An 18,088-nucleotide genomic window follows, 5' to 3' on the forward strand; every position below is an offset into this window, starting at 1 on the left:
TTAAAAAGAATAAAATATTATTCTATTTTCGTTTCAGGTCCCAGGTATTTATTGCACTCGTCAACTTCCGCTTCCGGCAGCTTTGTTGATATTGGCAACAGGATGCTTTTCGTTTAGTCCGAGTTTGAAAGCAATGAATTTGTAGATCATTTGTCAAACAATCATCATGCCGAGGCCGAAATATTTCACCCCAAATGAAGTGTCTATTCACAACACGATAGATGATCTCTGGGTCTCATTTTTGGGAAAAGTGTACAATTTGACTCCGCTGTGTGAACAATACAAAGGTAAGAATATTAGGCCACACCTAAAATATTACCTGAAATATTTTTGTTTTGTTGTCTTGAGCGTGCTTTTTGTGAGTATTTGGTGAACTCCATGTTGTCACAAGTATGTGCTATCAAAAGATTTGATAACTCTGCCTATAAGACAGTGTTTGAAATGTATTCTGGTATTTTGATATATTTCAGTCTCAAGATAAATACAAAAGTTGTAAGATGAAAACATATATCTGACAATAGGTGTGTAACAGGCCCTAAATCTCTTGTTTTTTTTCAACCAGGCAGTTTAAAATTCCAACGAAAACACTTGGAAACTGTTACTAAGGAAAGCGTTCACAAGTACACATTCCTTAGTCTCATTGTTTCAATATATGCAGTATTCTGGCTAATTTCCAAAATCATTTAGGTATGGTTAGGGTTAAGTTGCATTAAGAAAGGTAAAATTTGAAAAAGGTTATCTGAGCTGGAATCTTTTAGGGTTGCTAAAATAAGTTATATGTTTTATCAAGATTATTATTTGTAAATCAGTGTTATGATAGGCAAGTGTTTTAGAGAATGTGTGACTTAATTCATCATTATCACCTCATTAATATTTACTCCAAAAAGGCTGTGAATAAGTTTTTAATTATTTTTTCCTAATTTTATTCCAGTTTGTTGAATACAAACCTGATAACCATAATCCTTTTGCTCATAATATAAATTCTATTCATTTCTACAACTTGAATAGATATGAAAAATATCATCTGGATGTGTATCAAAATAATAGATCAATGTTATGACTATGGTATAACATCAAGTTTTCTTAATCTTAAATTGATTATCTTTCACTGGCATTTTGGAAGTTGATGGATAATAGAAAAGTATACAACTTCTATATTTATTATGATGCGACGTTTCGGTATGGCTTCTTATACCGTTGTCAAGCAAGAGTAAAGTAATTTGAATGAATGAACTTGAGGTTTAACGCAGAACAGAGCACTTCTGCCATCATTGCTAATTAATCCTATCTGCTATGTATAATTTGTTCCGCCTCCTCAACCTTGGCTTCCTCCCATTGTTATTGTATTATTACCTATCCCTTCTGTTATGTATACCTTGTTCCGCCTCCTCAACATTGGCTTCCTCCCATTGTTATTGTATGATTACCTATTCCATTGTTGTTGTTTATCCCTTTGATGTATTCCCTCATGTTGTCTTACTTAATCCCTGTTACATGTATATATGTCGGTTCTGTGCTGTATTATTTTACTCTTGCTTGACAACGGTATAAGAAGCTATACCGAAACGTCGCATCATAATAAATAAACAAGTTGTTATCCATAAAGTATTATACTTTTCTTAAATAGATTATATGAGAAATGACAGCTGGAAGATCATTTTAATATGGCAGTTAATATAGCTTCTTGACAATAGGTTACTTGGGAAATGATGGTATGCAAATAATGGGCCTGAAAATTATAACTTGACATGAATCATGAAATGATATGTTGTTAAAAATCTATGATGCAGTGTGTGCTGATGATACATGACAGTAGAAGGGATTCAGAGTGGTTCAATGTAAAGGAGTGTGGCTGTCTGGCTGGATTCTATATGACAAGTTCTTACTTTGGTGCATGTTTGACACGCTTGTCAGAACAGTAACAAGAAAGTCCATATAGTAACACTGTAATCCTCTGAAAGTAATGCCAGTACAAGGGCGGACCCAGGATTTTGGAGAATGGGGGGGTGCACATAAATCATGAAGCCTAAAGGTTAGGGGGAAATGCTCCTCAGGGAATTTTTTTGAGAAAGGGGGTGGGGGTGCTCACCCCCGCAATCCCCTCTTGATCTGCCCCTGCAGTAAAGTAGTGAGTGAGTGAGTTGAGTTTTACGCCGCACTCAGCAATATTCCAGCTATATGGCGGCGGTCTGTAAATAATCGAGTCTGGACCAGACAATCCAGTGGTCAACAGCATGAGCATCGATATGCGCAATGGGGAACCGATGACATGTGTCAACCAAGTCAGCGAGCCTGACCACCCGATCCCGTTAGTCGCCTTTTACGACAAGCATAGTCGCCTTTTACAGCAAGCATGGGTTGCTGAAGGGCTATTCTAATAGACCCAGACCTTCACGGGTCAACCTGCAGTAAAGTAAGAGCCAAGTAGACTCAAATACAAATTCACTGAGGAGATAATTGATAATTCCCAATGTTGTCATCACTACAGTTGATATACAGAAAAAGTGACATAAAATCACATGTTTCAGTTTTGATTCATTATTGATATTTTTTCAGGTGATGTCCTCCTTAAGCCAATTATTCAGTCAGCAGGAAAAGATATTTCACACTGGTTCAATCCAAAACTCAAAGATGTAAGTTGATTTCAATCACATCCCATCGTAAAGACACTGTGTGTTCACACTGGTACTAATATGATTAAGACCCCAATGCTTATCATCAGGTCAAAACTGTTCCTCAGTTAATTCATCATTGTAAACTTTGTGTTCATAGTTACAGAGATGCGTTGTAAGTGTACATACCATGACAGCCCTGTATACCAGTGACAGGTAACTCCCTGTTTGAACAAGGGGATCTTAGATTGTTTGGAGAACCAGAGTCTGGTGCCTTGTACAAAGTTGGAATCCTTGTTATATTTAGGACACTCGTGCAGTGTATCTGTTTGATAAATGATTATTGTTTTTTATCACCAGCCAAGTATGACTTGGGCCATGAAGTTCAGGCTGTCAGTTCATGCTAACTGTGTTAGTATTGTTGAAACATTGTAAAGCATTAAAGTAATAACTTGTCCACATAATTTCCACCCGTTGTGATATTGCTGGATTATTGCTAAAAGCAGCGTAAAACTAAACTCACTCACACATGATTTCCTCTTTTTGTTTTTCACATACAACCCAAGAGAGGTATCAATTTGCACAAGTAGCATGTATATACAGTAAAAAATGAACTCAGAAACTGGTTTGGCTAGAAATGTTTGCAGAATGCCTCTTTTGCATGTAATGTTTGACCATGTCTTATTAAAGACTTGTCTTTCAAATAAGTAGTGAGTGAGTGAGTATGGTTTTACGCCGATTTCAGCAATATTCTAGCAACATCACGGCAGAGGACACCAGAAATCAGGGCTATACACATTGTACCCATGTGGGGAATCAAACACAGGCCTTGGGCGTGACGAGCGAACGCTTTAACCACTAGGCTACCACCCCGCCCTTCAAATAAGTAAGACAAACCCCAACATGAATGTGTTTAAACAGACAAATGTCTTCCGAACATTTTTCATATTTCTTTTATCATTCTGATCATGGGGCAAAAATGATCTCAGCTAATATCTTGCTCTTTTTAAACCCTGCTTTTCCCATTTGTATACATGTATATTCCCCGAGTTAATCAAATATTTCACAATTAGGCCCTGAAATTTGAGGAACACTTCATATTCCCTGTGAGATATAAGTCCATGTAGCAGTTGACAATTATTGATGAACCATTCGACATACCATACGAAAATACCTGTGTTTGAATTTAATTTTATATAAGCACAAATGGTAAGTTTCCTCAATGCCATCCTGTTAAACCTGATAGATGCTAGGGGAGCTTAGATTTAATGCTTTTGCAAGAAATTCCCCAATCCAATCCCCATAATGTATGCCTGGCACTAAGAACTAGTCAATCAAACTTGCTGACATAACCTCTATTTATATGTGTCCACATACATGTGACGGAACAACAGTCTGTATATATATATTAGTTTGTGTGTCACTTTTCTGCAGATCCGCACCCACGTTGACCCCCTGACAGGCTGTGTGATTCCGTACTGTCCTAATGGCAGGTTTGTACACATCCCACCACCCTACCCTCACTCTGACTGGGCCAATGACTTTGGTCGGCCATGGTGGAAGGATGATTCCTATCTGGTTGGAATACTCTCCAAGAAGACAAGATTCGCAAAAATCATCAACACCCTCACATCACAAGAACAGGTGATCGAGGTAAGTGGAGAATATCTTCCAACATGATTTGACTAACCATATTTGATGCCATATTGACAAAGAATGATCAAATACTGTAACAGCACCTCATGCATTATGGCAATGCCCAATGCACTGTACACATTATGACAATCCAAACTGCATCTCACACATTATGACAATCCAACATGCAATGTACCCCTTCTGACAATCAAAATTGCGTCTCACATATTATGACAATCCCAAATGCAATTTACCCCTTCCGACAATCAAAATGGCATTTCACACATTATGGCATTCCCAAATGCACTGTACACCTTCTGACAATCCAAACTGCATCTCACACATTATGACAATACCTAATGCAGTATACACATTATGTCAATCCAAACTGCATCTCACACATTATGACAATGCCAAATGCACTGTACACCTTCTGACAATCCAAACTGCATCAATACCAAATGGAGTGTACACATTTTGACAATAGAAACTGCATCTCACACATCTATATACATACTTCCTTCTGTAAAACAGGTGTGTTCTGAAGAGATTATGTCTGAGATCCTGGATCGCTATATCTGAAGTACAACAGCCATGCTGGCAGCTACACGTGGAAGTATGATGGCAGGAACCTGGACATGATGAAGACTTTGGAACAAAACAGCATCCCCGACGAGGATGAAGAGTTCTACAAGCTGAGCATGAATGACGATACATTCCTCCAGGCTATCCATCTGTACTTCAACGATGACCTGACAGAGGCTTAGACTGTAATCTTGTATATCTGTTGAGCAACATCCACAATGGTGAGAATTGTGATTCTGGATGTTCTCCAAGGATACATCATGGATGCCTTACCAGTTGCTGTCATCTCAGCAAACCATCTTCTCATCAAGATATTGAAGTATTATCAAATACCATTACTTTCTGTGAGGAAATCCTTAATTTTGTAATATTTCCTTTGTGGAATTGCAGCTTTTAAATTTTCTGTGTGTCGATCTAAATCAACTATGTCATTGTATATTATAATATTTGTTATTATTGAGTTTATTTGTTGAATATAAATTATAATTAATAAGATAGACTGATTTTGGAGAGAGCATTTATTTGTGTACATACTATGTGAACAATTAATAGAAATAAATTTTAAATTTAAATTCCTTATTGTAATAAAAAATCAATAATTTATAAAACATATTGATCATTGTTGCTGTGCATGCTGTCAGCTGTAACACCCAGTTTGTGATGAAATCTAGTTTTTGTACTCGACCAATCACAAATGAACAAGCAGTTGGCAATGAACAATGGTTCTGATCTCTACACACAGCAGTCATTAGTCAGAGATTTTAGGAACCAAAGGGTGTACATTTTCTTGTAGTCTTATAGAGAAATTGTTCATCCTGTTACAAAATTGATTTCCAAGCTAAAACTAAATAGTTAACAGAATCAGTCCATAATGGAACTATGTGTGAAACCATAGCTTGTATATACAGTAAAATTAAACTCAGACACTGGTTTGGCTAGAAATGTTTGCAGAATGCCTCTTTTGCATGTAATGTTTGACCATGTCTTATTAAAGACTTGTCTTTCAAATAAGTAGTGAGTGAGTATGGGTTTACACCGATTTCAGCAAATTCCAGCAACATCACGGCAGGGGACACCAGAAATGGGCTTCACACATTGTACCCATGTGGGGAATCAAACACAGGCCTTGAGCGTGACGAGCGAACGCCTTAACCACTAGGCTACCCCACCAAGTGCAGTGGCTACAGCAATATAGACACTGATGGTAATATTTACCTCTCAGCAAGAGTAATCCAACTTGTGACTAGGGCAAGGCAGGGACCATGGTGCACAATACTTGTCTTCTGGTGACTTGAGATGTAATGTGAGATGGGAGCCAATAGTTAGCTCCATCATATACCAGTATACAAAAATAAGTTCCTAGAAACTATAATGTTCTCTACATCAAAGGTACGGTTCTAGTACATTCCAGCACTGTGTCTAAATATAATACAAGTCTAAATATATCCCACCACTGCCGTTACTGAATATACAGGTACAGTGTATAACAGCTGAAACACTGTTGTGCAGGGTATAACACTTCCTCAGAACAATCCACACAGTAATTTATTTCAAATGCTTTTTGAGCGCTCATTGGTATACATAATCTTGTAAGAAGATTCTCTGTCTCCTCATTCAATTCTTACTGCATGGTTTTAAGGCCAGTTAGCAGTTTTACATATTCTTGTTTATTTGATGTTTAAATTCTATAAACTTTTAAATGCTATTATTCCAACCAAATCCGAAATGTGATAAAAATGCACCATTCTTGACAAATTCCATGCATTGTCTTTGTAATTTGGGCTCTAATGTATTTCACAACACATCTGAATCATTTGTTTGTTAAGACAAACTAACTATTTATATATTCATGAATGCTTATAAATCTAGATTTTCAAACAATATTAAACCATTTAAAGTCAAGTCCATCAAAAAATTTTTAGCTTCTGCCAAGCGTTATAGGCAGCTGCAGGGAGTATCAGTCTCCGTGTCAAGGTGGCATCCTCTGTCATTCAACATGGCTCTGTTGCCAAAGACTTTGCTGTGTACATAGACTCTAATCTCTCACTTGATGCCCACATTAACCATCTACTCTGCCATCACCATCTCAGAATCATTAGCTCAATCCGCCAATACATCACCACAGACTGTGCCCATGCCTTAGTAAAGATCTCTTGTGCTTTCTAGACTTGACTATTGCAACAGCCTCCACGCTGGATTGAACTCCATACAAGTACAGAAACTCCAAACAATTCAAAACACTGCTGCCCGTATTGTATGTCTGAAATCTAATATTGATCACATCACTCCATCTCTCATTTTCCTAAACTGGCTCCCTGTTAAGTACCCTGTGAACTTAAAAATCATGTGCTTTGTATATAAATGTCTCCACAGTCAAGCTCCAGAGTATCTATCTGAACTTCTCACTCTGTACACCCCTGCATGATGTCTAAGACTGACTGAGGTTGGTTTTACGCCACTTTTAGCAATATTCCAGCAACATCATGGCGGGGGACACCAGAAATGGGCTTCACACATTGTGCCCATGTGGGGATTCGAACCCGGGTCTTCGGCGTGACGAGACAACGCTTTAACCATTAGGCTACCCCACCGCCCCTCATGATGTCTAAGATCCCAGAATCAGCACTTACATGCAGTCCCTATAGTCAGACTTGTCACCTATGGTCAGGGGACCTTAGCCTACACTGCAGCATTGCTCTGGAATTCACTGCCAGCTGATGTCAAATGTGTCGAATCGCTGAACTCTTTCAAGTCCCTTCTAAAAACCCGTTACTTCTCCATAGCTTTCCCTTAGATCTTTTCTTCCTTTTTAACTCCAACTATTTGTAATCTCCTATACACATTGTACATAGATTTACCTGTTTGAGCAAGCATGGAATGCACGGATACAGGCGCAGTTATAAATACCCTCTATTATTATAAAACGTAAGAAAATTTCGTGTGGACGCAGTCTTTGGGCACAGCAGGTTTTCCTCATCCAGTTGAAGAATTTGGTTGCCATTAAACAGGGCCTTCAGTGGAATATGATGCTGTTCAGTGTGAAGTTGATGTTTACTAGGGGCGGTGGGGTAGCCTAGTGGCTAAAGCGTTCGATCGTCACGCAAAATACCCGAGGTCGATTCCCCACATGAGTACAATGTGTGAAGCCCATTTCTGGTGTTCCACGCCGTGATATTGCTGGAATATTGCTAAAAGCGGCGTAAAACCACATTCACTCACTCATACTCACTCACATGCACTGTAACTGTCCATATAGCCTTTCACTCCACAGGCCCTCGTGTCTTTGCGAGGATTAAAGATTTTATTTAAATATATACACAAATTTGAGATGACCCCCGACTCGAAATGCTTCACAGCATAATACCATCTTGTCATGATGTATTGTACTGTGAAGCATTTCGAGTCGGGGGTCATCTTAAAAACAGTATATTTTATAATCATTAATCCTCGCAAAGACACGAGGGCCTTTGTTTCACTCGTGCTGTTTATGTTGACCGAGCCACGAGTTCACTCTCAGGTTGGTGGCGTTCTTAAGTTGTTTGTAGGCTGTGACATAGGATGAACCTGTGTGAGGTCTGATCCCGTTACTAACGTGGATCTCATGCAGTCAGTTGGCTCACCACGTAGTTGCTGCATACGTTTACTGATTTCTGAAATCCTGGTGTGGAAAGATCCTGATGTCAGCAGAAATACTTCTTGCTTTCATGCCTGCTGCTTGTCATGTAGGGATAAAGATGGGTTCGCCGGCTCGGAATCCGTACACTGTATCTTGGTGGGGCATCCATGTTTAACTGTTGGTATCTCAGTGTGCCAGCACTATCAAAGAGGCTGAAGTCCCGAGTAGTGCCAGCCAAACACGTACGCATGCAAATAGTCCTATAATGAAAACAACTTTTGAGCACTTTCTTAAGCCCCATTTCACAATGCGTTCCTGGAACTTAAGTTATGCAAAAGGACCCCAAACCTCCATTTTGGATAGACCCGCGAAGATCCGGGTTAGAATTAGTCTTCAGCAACCCACGCTTGTCGTAAGAGGCAACTAACTGAGTGCGGCGTAAAACTAAACTTAATCACTCACTCCACTTTGGATAGACCAGGATATCTTCATCCGCTGTTGGTGCCGTTCATGAAGTCATCTCCATCTATGCGACCTTCTACAAGCAGGTCATATCTTCAATCAGAGGTAATGTATCAGTGCAAGAGGTCTGATTGTAATGAGCTAAGTAAAGCTAAGTATCCAGGTCGCTACCACAACCTTTCGGACCAAACACGTACACCTTGAAACCAGAATACGTCTAACGTATCTAACTTCTCACTCAAAAAGTCCAAGACATCAAAACAGTAATGATTAAGACTAAGACAGTGGTCAAAGGTAACATATCTAATATTTGGGATTACCCTCAAAAGTAAAGAACACATTGATGTACTTTTTATGTGTAATAAGGACGACCAATTATAAGGCGTCCAGTTTTGTGGAAATAGTGGTGGCTGAGTGGGTTGGATCTCTGGCTTTGTGTGCTGACGCTCAGATGCCTAACTCTGAGTGTGTGCTCAAATCACAAAAGTGGCACAACCCCCTAGAAGTTCTCGGGTCTGTACTTGACTGAGAGACTGAAATCCTATCATACGTTACATGCTTAAGGTTGATGTTAAGGGTGAGTGAGTATGGTTTTACGCCGCTTTTAGTAATAAACCAGCTATATTACGGCGGGGGACACCAGACATGGGCTTCACACGTTGTTACCATGAGGGGAATCGAATGTGGGTCGTCAGCGTGACACTTTAACGAACACTTTAACCACTAGGCTACCCCACCGCCCCTGATGTTAAGAACTTTTGAAAAAAGGAAATATATGATGTCCGAAACACAAAGCATCCAGAACACTTTTACTCCTGACTATACAGTAGTACGTTGTAGTGTATATCACTGCAAAACCTTGCTGAGAGTGTATTACATTGTAAGATATTAGGAGTGAACGATATTAGTTGTGTGTAAGATAGTAGTTACAATAATTAGACTGGGCTAAAAGAGTAATCTGGAAGATTTGAGAACAGTTTGGGACAGAAAGAAGTATACAGGAAGGTATACACTTTCACATCTCAGAGTGAGGAATCGAATTTCCAGCAAACAAGATCAGGGGAAACAGCTGGCTTTGTGGGCAGTTTTGGTGTTAATAGGCGATAAATCACACACATATGACACACCCGACGCATATACGAGTAGACAGTATTTGGGACTTGTCATGAGACACTCCTTTAGCTGATTAAACTGATTACAACTTCTAACTTAGCATGCTCTGTAAACATGTTAGCCAACTCGAGCCTTGCTTTTTTGGGGGAGTGGTTTTCATACCGTGTATCAAACAAGGATGTATCGTATCGCCAGATGACAGGCTATACGCTCTTGCTGTGACACTAAATACTGATTCTGTAACTTGGGTAGTTCATGTACATTCACTAAGTATTATTGTATTTTTACCATGCTCTATTGCTGTAATCATTCTAGTATGCAAAGGTCGTGGTATAACTGGAATATGATCAAAGCAGTGTTAAAACCAACTCACAACACTGAATTTCCCTCCTTTTAATTCGGACAGATGAGACCATTAAAATCGTTAATACATGATAACGGTATGAAGATACTAACCAAGGCCAAGAAGTGCGGCGAAGTTAGAGAACTGCATATTGTCTAGTAATGTCCTTCTGTGGTTAGTGAAAGGAAAAAAACTGATAGCTGCCAGTTGTTTCAAACTTATATACCCAGCGATCGCGGAAATCGTAGAAAAATTATATCATAATGATATTATTGCATAAACCTTTTTTTCTAACGCTTGTGGTGATGTCACAGTGGTTTTAGCTACCCACCAAGCACACCGCAGAGCTCTAAGGAAGCCTAGTATTATCCCGCAATCTACGCATGTGGTGATTTGCTGTCGATTAAATGTTTTCGTTTAAAACAAAGTTCAACCCATTTATCAAATATTTTAGACTGATCTCCACTATACTCTCTTACCTTTGCTGGTACGAGAAAGATTTTAATTGTCTCTGTGACACGTATTCCATAAGATTTACTCACCTAATGAGCACAAAATACACCAAGTACTTTTATCTTAGCAGACAACACCTAAAAACTGGAGCATATCTGTAACAGCCCATGCCGGAGATGAATATTCATGAACCAGTATGGTGATGGCCATGGTGGTGGATGACATGGGGTAAGGACACTGTTGAAATGGGAAAATCATTTACAAAAAAGAGTAGGGGCGGTGGGGTAGCCTAATGGTTAAAGCGTTGGCTCGTCACGCCGAAGACCCGGGTTCGAATCCCCACATGGGCACGATGTGTGAAGCCCATTTCTGGTGTCCCCCGCCGTGATGTTGCTGGAATATTGCTAAAAGCGGCGTAAAAACCAAACTCAGTCAGTCAGTCAGTACAAAAAGAGTACGCTGATACAGAGTGGAAAAATATTAATCTTTTTTGCAAAACGATGTACACAAAGTAGTGAATTAAGAAGGTTTCAATTTAAAATCATTCATAATATATTGAGTACCAATAACGTGCGATTTAAGATGGGATACGTTGAATCCCCAGCATGTTCTTTATGTAATGATCCACTTGAAACCATTGTACATGTTTTATATTCCTGTCAATATGCCAAAATCATGTGGAGGAAACTTTCAGAATGGCCTGCAAAATATACTGAAGGAAACATCGAATTCAATGAAGAGAATGTATTACTTGGATTTAGGGTATGAATACTAATCCCTTGAATGCAATTATTCTTATAACAAAATCTATGCTTTACAGATGTAGTATCAAAACAAATTTCAAACCTTTACAACAAGAAATATATAGATACTACCAAGCAAGAAACTTTACAGCATTCTCAAACTATAAACAAGCGAGCTTTCATGCCTTTTGGTCGTCTCTACATATGCTTTTCAGCAACCCTGTGTAATGTCTAAATATGTCACTTAAATGATCACAGCCCTGTGTACATCTATAACACCTTTGGTCGACTCGTCATATGCTTTTCAGCAACCCTGTGTAATGTCTTAGATATGACATTTAATGAACCACCATCCTGTGTACATCTATGACACCTTTGGTCGACTCTACATATACGTTTTAGTAACCCTGTGTAATGTCTTACATATGACATTTAATGAACCACCATCCTGTGTACATCTATATGCACATATATATATATGTACGTGTATGTATTGTTTTCATAAAATGGATTCAAATGTAACCAAAAAGTGGAAATAAAAGAACACAAAATGGAAATTTACGAAAACATCACTAGATTTGCAATCTATTTCCACGAAAACACGACAAATCTCTCTCATCAGTCATAAAAAGCCACCGTGCAATCTTCTACAATACCAATTATTTCACAAGTCTATGTACATATAATCGCAATCAAATAGGGATGATAAGCAACTTTTGAACAAGAATCACGTGGGAAACCTCATTCGAAACTGCTCAGACAGGACATCAAAAACTGAAAAATTTACTAAATATATCAATGACATGTAAAATGAAGTGGTTAAACACAGTTGTGGGTAACATTGTTTGACACGTCAACTATTGGTGTGCTTTCACTGAAATAATCTGACCAAAAAAAAAAAGACTAATAAATGCAACGTGTTGCAAATTTTGTCAAATATATGTGAAGAGGAACTAACCAAGGATGACAGATCAACGATTATTTGGAAAACATATATATACGCATAAAAGCACCCAACATTTTTACATAAAACAAACGTGAGTTAAGGTGCATATGTTACATTCCTATTTCATGAAAAGAGCAATGACACTTATAAGTTTTAACTTTTTCTTTTGACATTGACATTGTTGTGTGTCTGTATTGCAAGGTTAGGATCAAACACTACTTTTCGAATTCAAATATAAATATTGTCCTTAAGATTTAAAGAAATACACACAACCCATAGTAAAATATTATTCACACTTTGCTAAGGATCAGATCATTGATTCAACAGAAAACTATGATGTTGGGTCTAATTCGGTTTTATTATCTAAGCTTATTGTAAGCATGGATCCTAGGTTCCAGTATGTCACTGCATCTTGTGGATCCAATACCTGCTATTGACAGGTGTTGTGTACTTGCCAATGACTCGTTCCATGATTTGCAAAATGGTTGATTGGTGCCATGAAAACCATTTTTATGGTTACTCATGTATCAAGTGCACAAGTTAGATTAAAGTGCCTGTTCGCCTAAAGAAGGGTTACAATATTATTATTTATCCAGTTTTAAATCGATACAATTTCATATTATGAATCTATGTTTAAGTAAAGGTGGGAATGTTTGTGACCCTTAGCCAAGTGTAAGTAGTATATAACACATATCTATGTTTACGTACTGTGACGTTAACGCCAACACCTTAACTGAGTGAGAGCTCTGGAAATATTATTTTCACCTATTTGGCACGGCCCTTTGTAAAATGATGTTATTGCTATCCAATACGCGGTGAGTAAATGTTTGCACTGCCAATAGCTTTATGCAGTAAAACTGTATAGATACATATCAATAATTATCGTTGTGTGTAATTTCTGGTCATTGGTCAGTGAACAGATGTGCTCATAAAATATCGACTGTTGTAGTTACCAAATTACCAAGCATGAGACTTGTTGACAGTTCGAGTGGTTTCTATTTCGTGGGAATTATTATAATTTTATAGTGTTTATGAAAATATCTTTTAAGCGGTATTTGTGTTTTTAGCAGTCTTGTACATAAATATTTGTGTACGAAGGGAGGAAGCTATTATTGCTTATTTGTGGATTTCCACAAGGCATTCGATTCTGTGGATAGATCCAAACTTATTTATGTCAAAAGCTTCTGCCAGAACTAGTAAATATGAGATGACAGATATATTTGATACGTATTCTGGTCTTCGACAGGGTTGCGTTTTGTCACCAATACTATTCTTGCTATGTATAGAAAAACTTGGAAAAGAAATATTAGCTAATGACACAAGGGGCATACTCATTAATGAAATAATCCACGAGATATCAATATTATTGTTCGCGGATGACGTAGCTATATTTTCGGACTCAGTTATTAACTTGCAGCGAAAGATTGATGTTTTAAAGGAATACAGTTTGAAGTGGGGTCTCTCAATATACATGAACAAAACGAAACTTATAGCATTCAAAAACGGAAGTAAAATGCTGTGAAAAATGGCATATTTGTGATAGCCAAATAGAGGTTGTAAGTATCTAGGAATTGTGTTCTGTTGTAGAAATATTTTCTCCAGAGCTTGTGAGACACTTGCAATGCAAGCAGAAAGAGCACTGTACGTTGTGAAGCGTTTTTTCTGTAGATATAAGATTTTTTCCTTTGAGTCTTCACTCAAATTGTTTGACGGAAAAATCCAACAATTCTTTTATATCGATCGGAAGTTTGGGGATTAAAAGTAACAAGAATATAGAAAAAGTTCATACTAAACTCTGTAAATTCATTTTGAAAAGTGGATATAAAGCTGCTACTAAAATTATACTTGCAGAAAGTGGACGCCTCCCGCTAGTCATCAATGGTCGTTGCCGAGTACTATCGTTTTGGATAACATTGATCAGACAGCCTCTTAACAGAATATCCAGAAACAGTTACGAACTTCTAAAGAAATTAGATGGTACGGGAGATTAAACTGGGTCTCATCTGTACGTGAATTATTGTTTAAATGTGGATTTGGCCATGTATAGATCGCACAAGATGTTGGCAACAGGGATTAGTTTTTTAAAATGTTCAAACAACGATGCAAAGATATATAGCAGCAGGAATGGTTCCATGACGTTCGTTTGTTTAGTAGTATTAGTTATTGTGCTGAGTTTAAATCCTTTATCAAACCTGAATTGTATCTATCGTCTCTAACACCTATCCATCTACGCAGAATCGTAACTATGTTCAGAAGGGCCATGATTTTAAGATAACAGCTGCAAGGTTTTCTAAACACCCGTATGCTCAAATTACCACTTGTGATCATTGTAACCTCACAGAGGATGAATACCATGTACTTTTAGAATGTCCTAAATATTCATTCTTAAGATATAAATACTTACCTTTACATCTATGTAGACAACCATCAAAAGAAACAAAAATATTGCTGTTTTAACAACGAATGACGTGCAACTACTGTACAAGTTAGCCTTAATACTATACCATATAAATCGCAATATATCAAATCAACAATAACTGTATATTTCCCATAACATTGCCTATCTATGGTATACTATTTACGTCGTATTGCATGGTAGCGCTGTCACTGTGCCCATTTAGGAGATAAACCTACTGTGTGGGAAAATCAGAGGTATATAACGAAATTATAATAGCTCTAAATTTCATTTAAAACCGAACGCGTAGCGTGAGGTTTTAAATGAACAATTCAGAGCTATTATAATTTCGTTATATACCTCTGATTTTCCCACACAGTAGGTTTATCTCCATTCTACCATGATAATTTTATGAACAGTTTAAGGTGGAGCTCTTTCTTTGGCTACGAGTCAATACGTGAAGCGGCCTCGCATTCCAATCTCAAGTGGCATCGCCCGAAACGGGGTGATTGGTGGCAAATCGCCAATGACTAACAAACTCCAGATTCAGTAATAACAAATCACGTTTTGTTTTTTCAATGCATCAATCATCAATCATTAACTGATAAGTTGGAAAACATACATCAAATAAGTTTAAAAAGCTTGGTTCACATTTGAAAATTCCACCGTAGACCCTAACCCCACCAGAATAATGGCAGCAACCTCATGGCCTTGACCTTTTCTCGGAAGTCATTGTTTACATTTACGTGCAAATTTGGAAAGATGCGACAGGAGAGCATCTGACAGTTTGCGCAAGGTTAACCTGATTGTATGACTGAGATAGTCTTTGATATCTAACTACTGGTACTGGTACAAAATTTAAGAGTAGAGGCGCTTTTGCTGTAACGAGAAGTCCGTGTTGTAGCGAATTTAGATACTGTTGAATTTTGCGCCCTGTCAACTTGACGATTTCACGCACCTCTACGTCTGCGTGCGACAGCTGTGGTGACTCTTACACACTCATGTGTGTACTTTGTGCTCAAATTTGATTCTACGGATATTATTTTCAACATTTTGGAAAGTGTTTTGTGACCTAGTGGCTTCAAAGTGTAGTGAATTCAAATTGAATCGGATTCGCTGGCATGTTCGCGAGTCTGTTGACAAAGAGCCAGATTTGTGGTGATATTTCCGAAAGGATGGATCAGGACATAAGGGTGTACCTCTGGCATAAACACGGTAAGGTAATTAATTATACTTTAATAGACTACTTTAGATCAAGCAGTGTAATGGATAAGAGGGATCATGACTAAGCTAAATAACTTTTTCAACGATATTACTTTTAGAAAAAGAATATGTTGGGCTCAACAGAACGGTTTGCAGATTCTGTAATTGTGTTTTACTACCGCTAAATTTGAAACAGTACAAATTTCAAAATATCATTTTGTTTGAATTGATAACCCAACTGTTTATTTATGTGGACGGAATTCCTTCGGCGTTCGGGGGCGGTAGGGTAGTCTAGTGGTTAAAGCGTTGTACCCCACATGGGTACAATGAGTGAAGCCCATTTCTGGTGTCCCCCGCCCTGATATTGCAGGAATATTGCTAAAAGCGGCGTAAAACCAAATTCAGTCAGTCAGTCTTCGGCGTTCGATGTTATTGCATCCTCCGTTGCCGGATCTAGATCAGTGGCGATATCGTTGACGAAAGCTGATAATAAATTTAACACGGAAATTATGTAGCAGTCTATTACTGGATCTATTCTGACATAACATAGAATCAACGCAAACATATTTGTTTTTGCTGAATTTTTATTCGGAAAGCAGACGATGTTTTGATCTTGTTCGACTGAATATTTGTTTCCATGCTTTCGAAGTACTTTTGTATGTATAAACACCTATTGCTGTGATTTACGCAAGTAGTAAGTCGAGCCCGTCATCGCTAAATCCATCTTTAAAGACATATGTGTAATTTCCAACAGTAAAATCGCCGTTTATTGATGCATCGGTAGGTTGTTTGGTGTCCGCCATGTTGGTGGGCAGACACAAATAGTGCATTACCGTAAACCATGTATGATTGCGCACGGAAAACAGAGACCTGTATAACGTGATTATATACCTCTGAATGACTTTAATTAACCAATCACAATCCAGTGTTTACTGAAGTCATGGTAGAATACAATATATTTACATTGTCCTGTCGGCCTCCGGGCCATATATACAAATAAAATCTGTCTGTCTGTCTGTCTATCCGTCTGTGTTTTTATTAAGTACGTAAATGCAAACAATAAGCGCGACGTTTGGTACAACCACAAATTACGATTTGATGTGAAAAGAATCACTGGTGCAAATACATATGCTAGCGTCAATAAGGAAACTCCGTCAGTAGCGTTACTGCCTAGCCAATAAGGTACTGCTTAGTCAATAAGAGAACTGGGGCCGGATTCACTAAACTACTTAGAATATTCTTAAGCCTTAAGAACTCTTAAATCTACTAAGAATTCAAAGTTTCCATAGAAACCTATCTAAAACTAAGATTTTTGCTTAAGCAATATTCATCAAACGTCTTAGTGCTTCAGATTTTTTCATAACTTAAGAATCCTCCATAGGTTACTTAAAACATTAAGAATTTTCTTAAACTAAACAAAGATGGCCGCCAATGCATTCATGGATAGAACCAACATTTTAGAAAAAGACACAGAAAGCGAGTTGACACGAAGATTTAGATTATCCAAAGATGGTATTCAATTTATAGCAAGTCTCATGTCAACTGAAATTTCACCTGTGACTCAAAGAAGTAATCCTTTATCAGCTACTGATAAAGTTCTACTGACGCTGCGTGACTTTACCACGGGCAAAATAAAGCTGTGTAATGCGGACCACATTGGAGTTTCACAGTCTTCAGTGAATAGGGCCATTAACCAAACAATAACTGCTATGTCTGCCCCTGCCATTGTTCGACAGTTCGTTTCGTTTCCTACCAGTCCGACTGAAATCCGAAGAAACCAACTTGGTTTCTATGGTATCGCTAATTCCCCGGAGTGGTTGGGGTTATAGATGGCACCCACCCAGCACGATGCCTAAGGTTAGTCAGTAAGCTTACTGACTGAGTCAATAAGGATACCGCCTGAAATGTATGGTAGGCAGTAGCGTTACTCCCCAATACATAAAAGTTGAAATTTATTGCCTCATTTAACATACACAGAAGCG

The 18,088-nt window shown here is 38.1% G+C and overlaps 1 protein-coding gene across 1 annotated transcript; it reads left to right on the forward strand.

Annotated features, from left to right (window-relative positions):
- The first annotated feature begins 46 nt into the window (after window positions 1–46).
- Window positions 47–5,440, forward strand: LOC124278309 (cytochrome b5 domain-containing protein 1-like). Its single transcript, XM_046714030.1, is given in 5 exon segments — window positions 47–287; window positions 2,557–2,633; window positions 4,047–4,265; window positions 4,782–4,820; window positions 4,823–5,440. Coding segments are annotated over 5 exon segments (648 nt in total). The 5' UTR covers window positions 47–166; the 3' UTR covers window positions 5,015–5,440.
- Window positions 5,441–18,088: the final 12,648 nt, after the last annotated feature.

Source organism: Haliotis rubra, unplaced genomic scaffold (genome assembly GCF_003918875.1).
Source record: "Haliotis rubra isolate DU_JTF1 unplaced genomic scaffold, ASM391887v1 Scf1061, whole genome shotgun sequence".
Lineage (NCBI taxonomy): Eukaryota > Metazoa > Mollusca > Gastropoda > Lepetellida > Haliotidae > Haliotis > Haliotis rubra.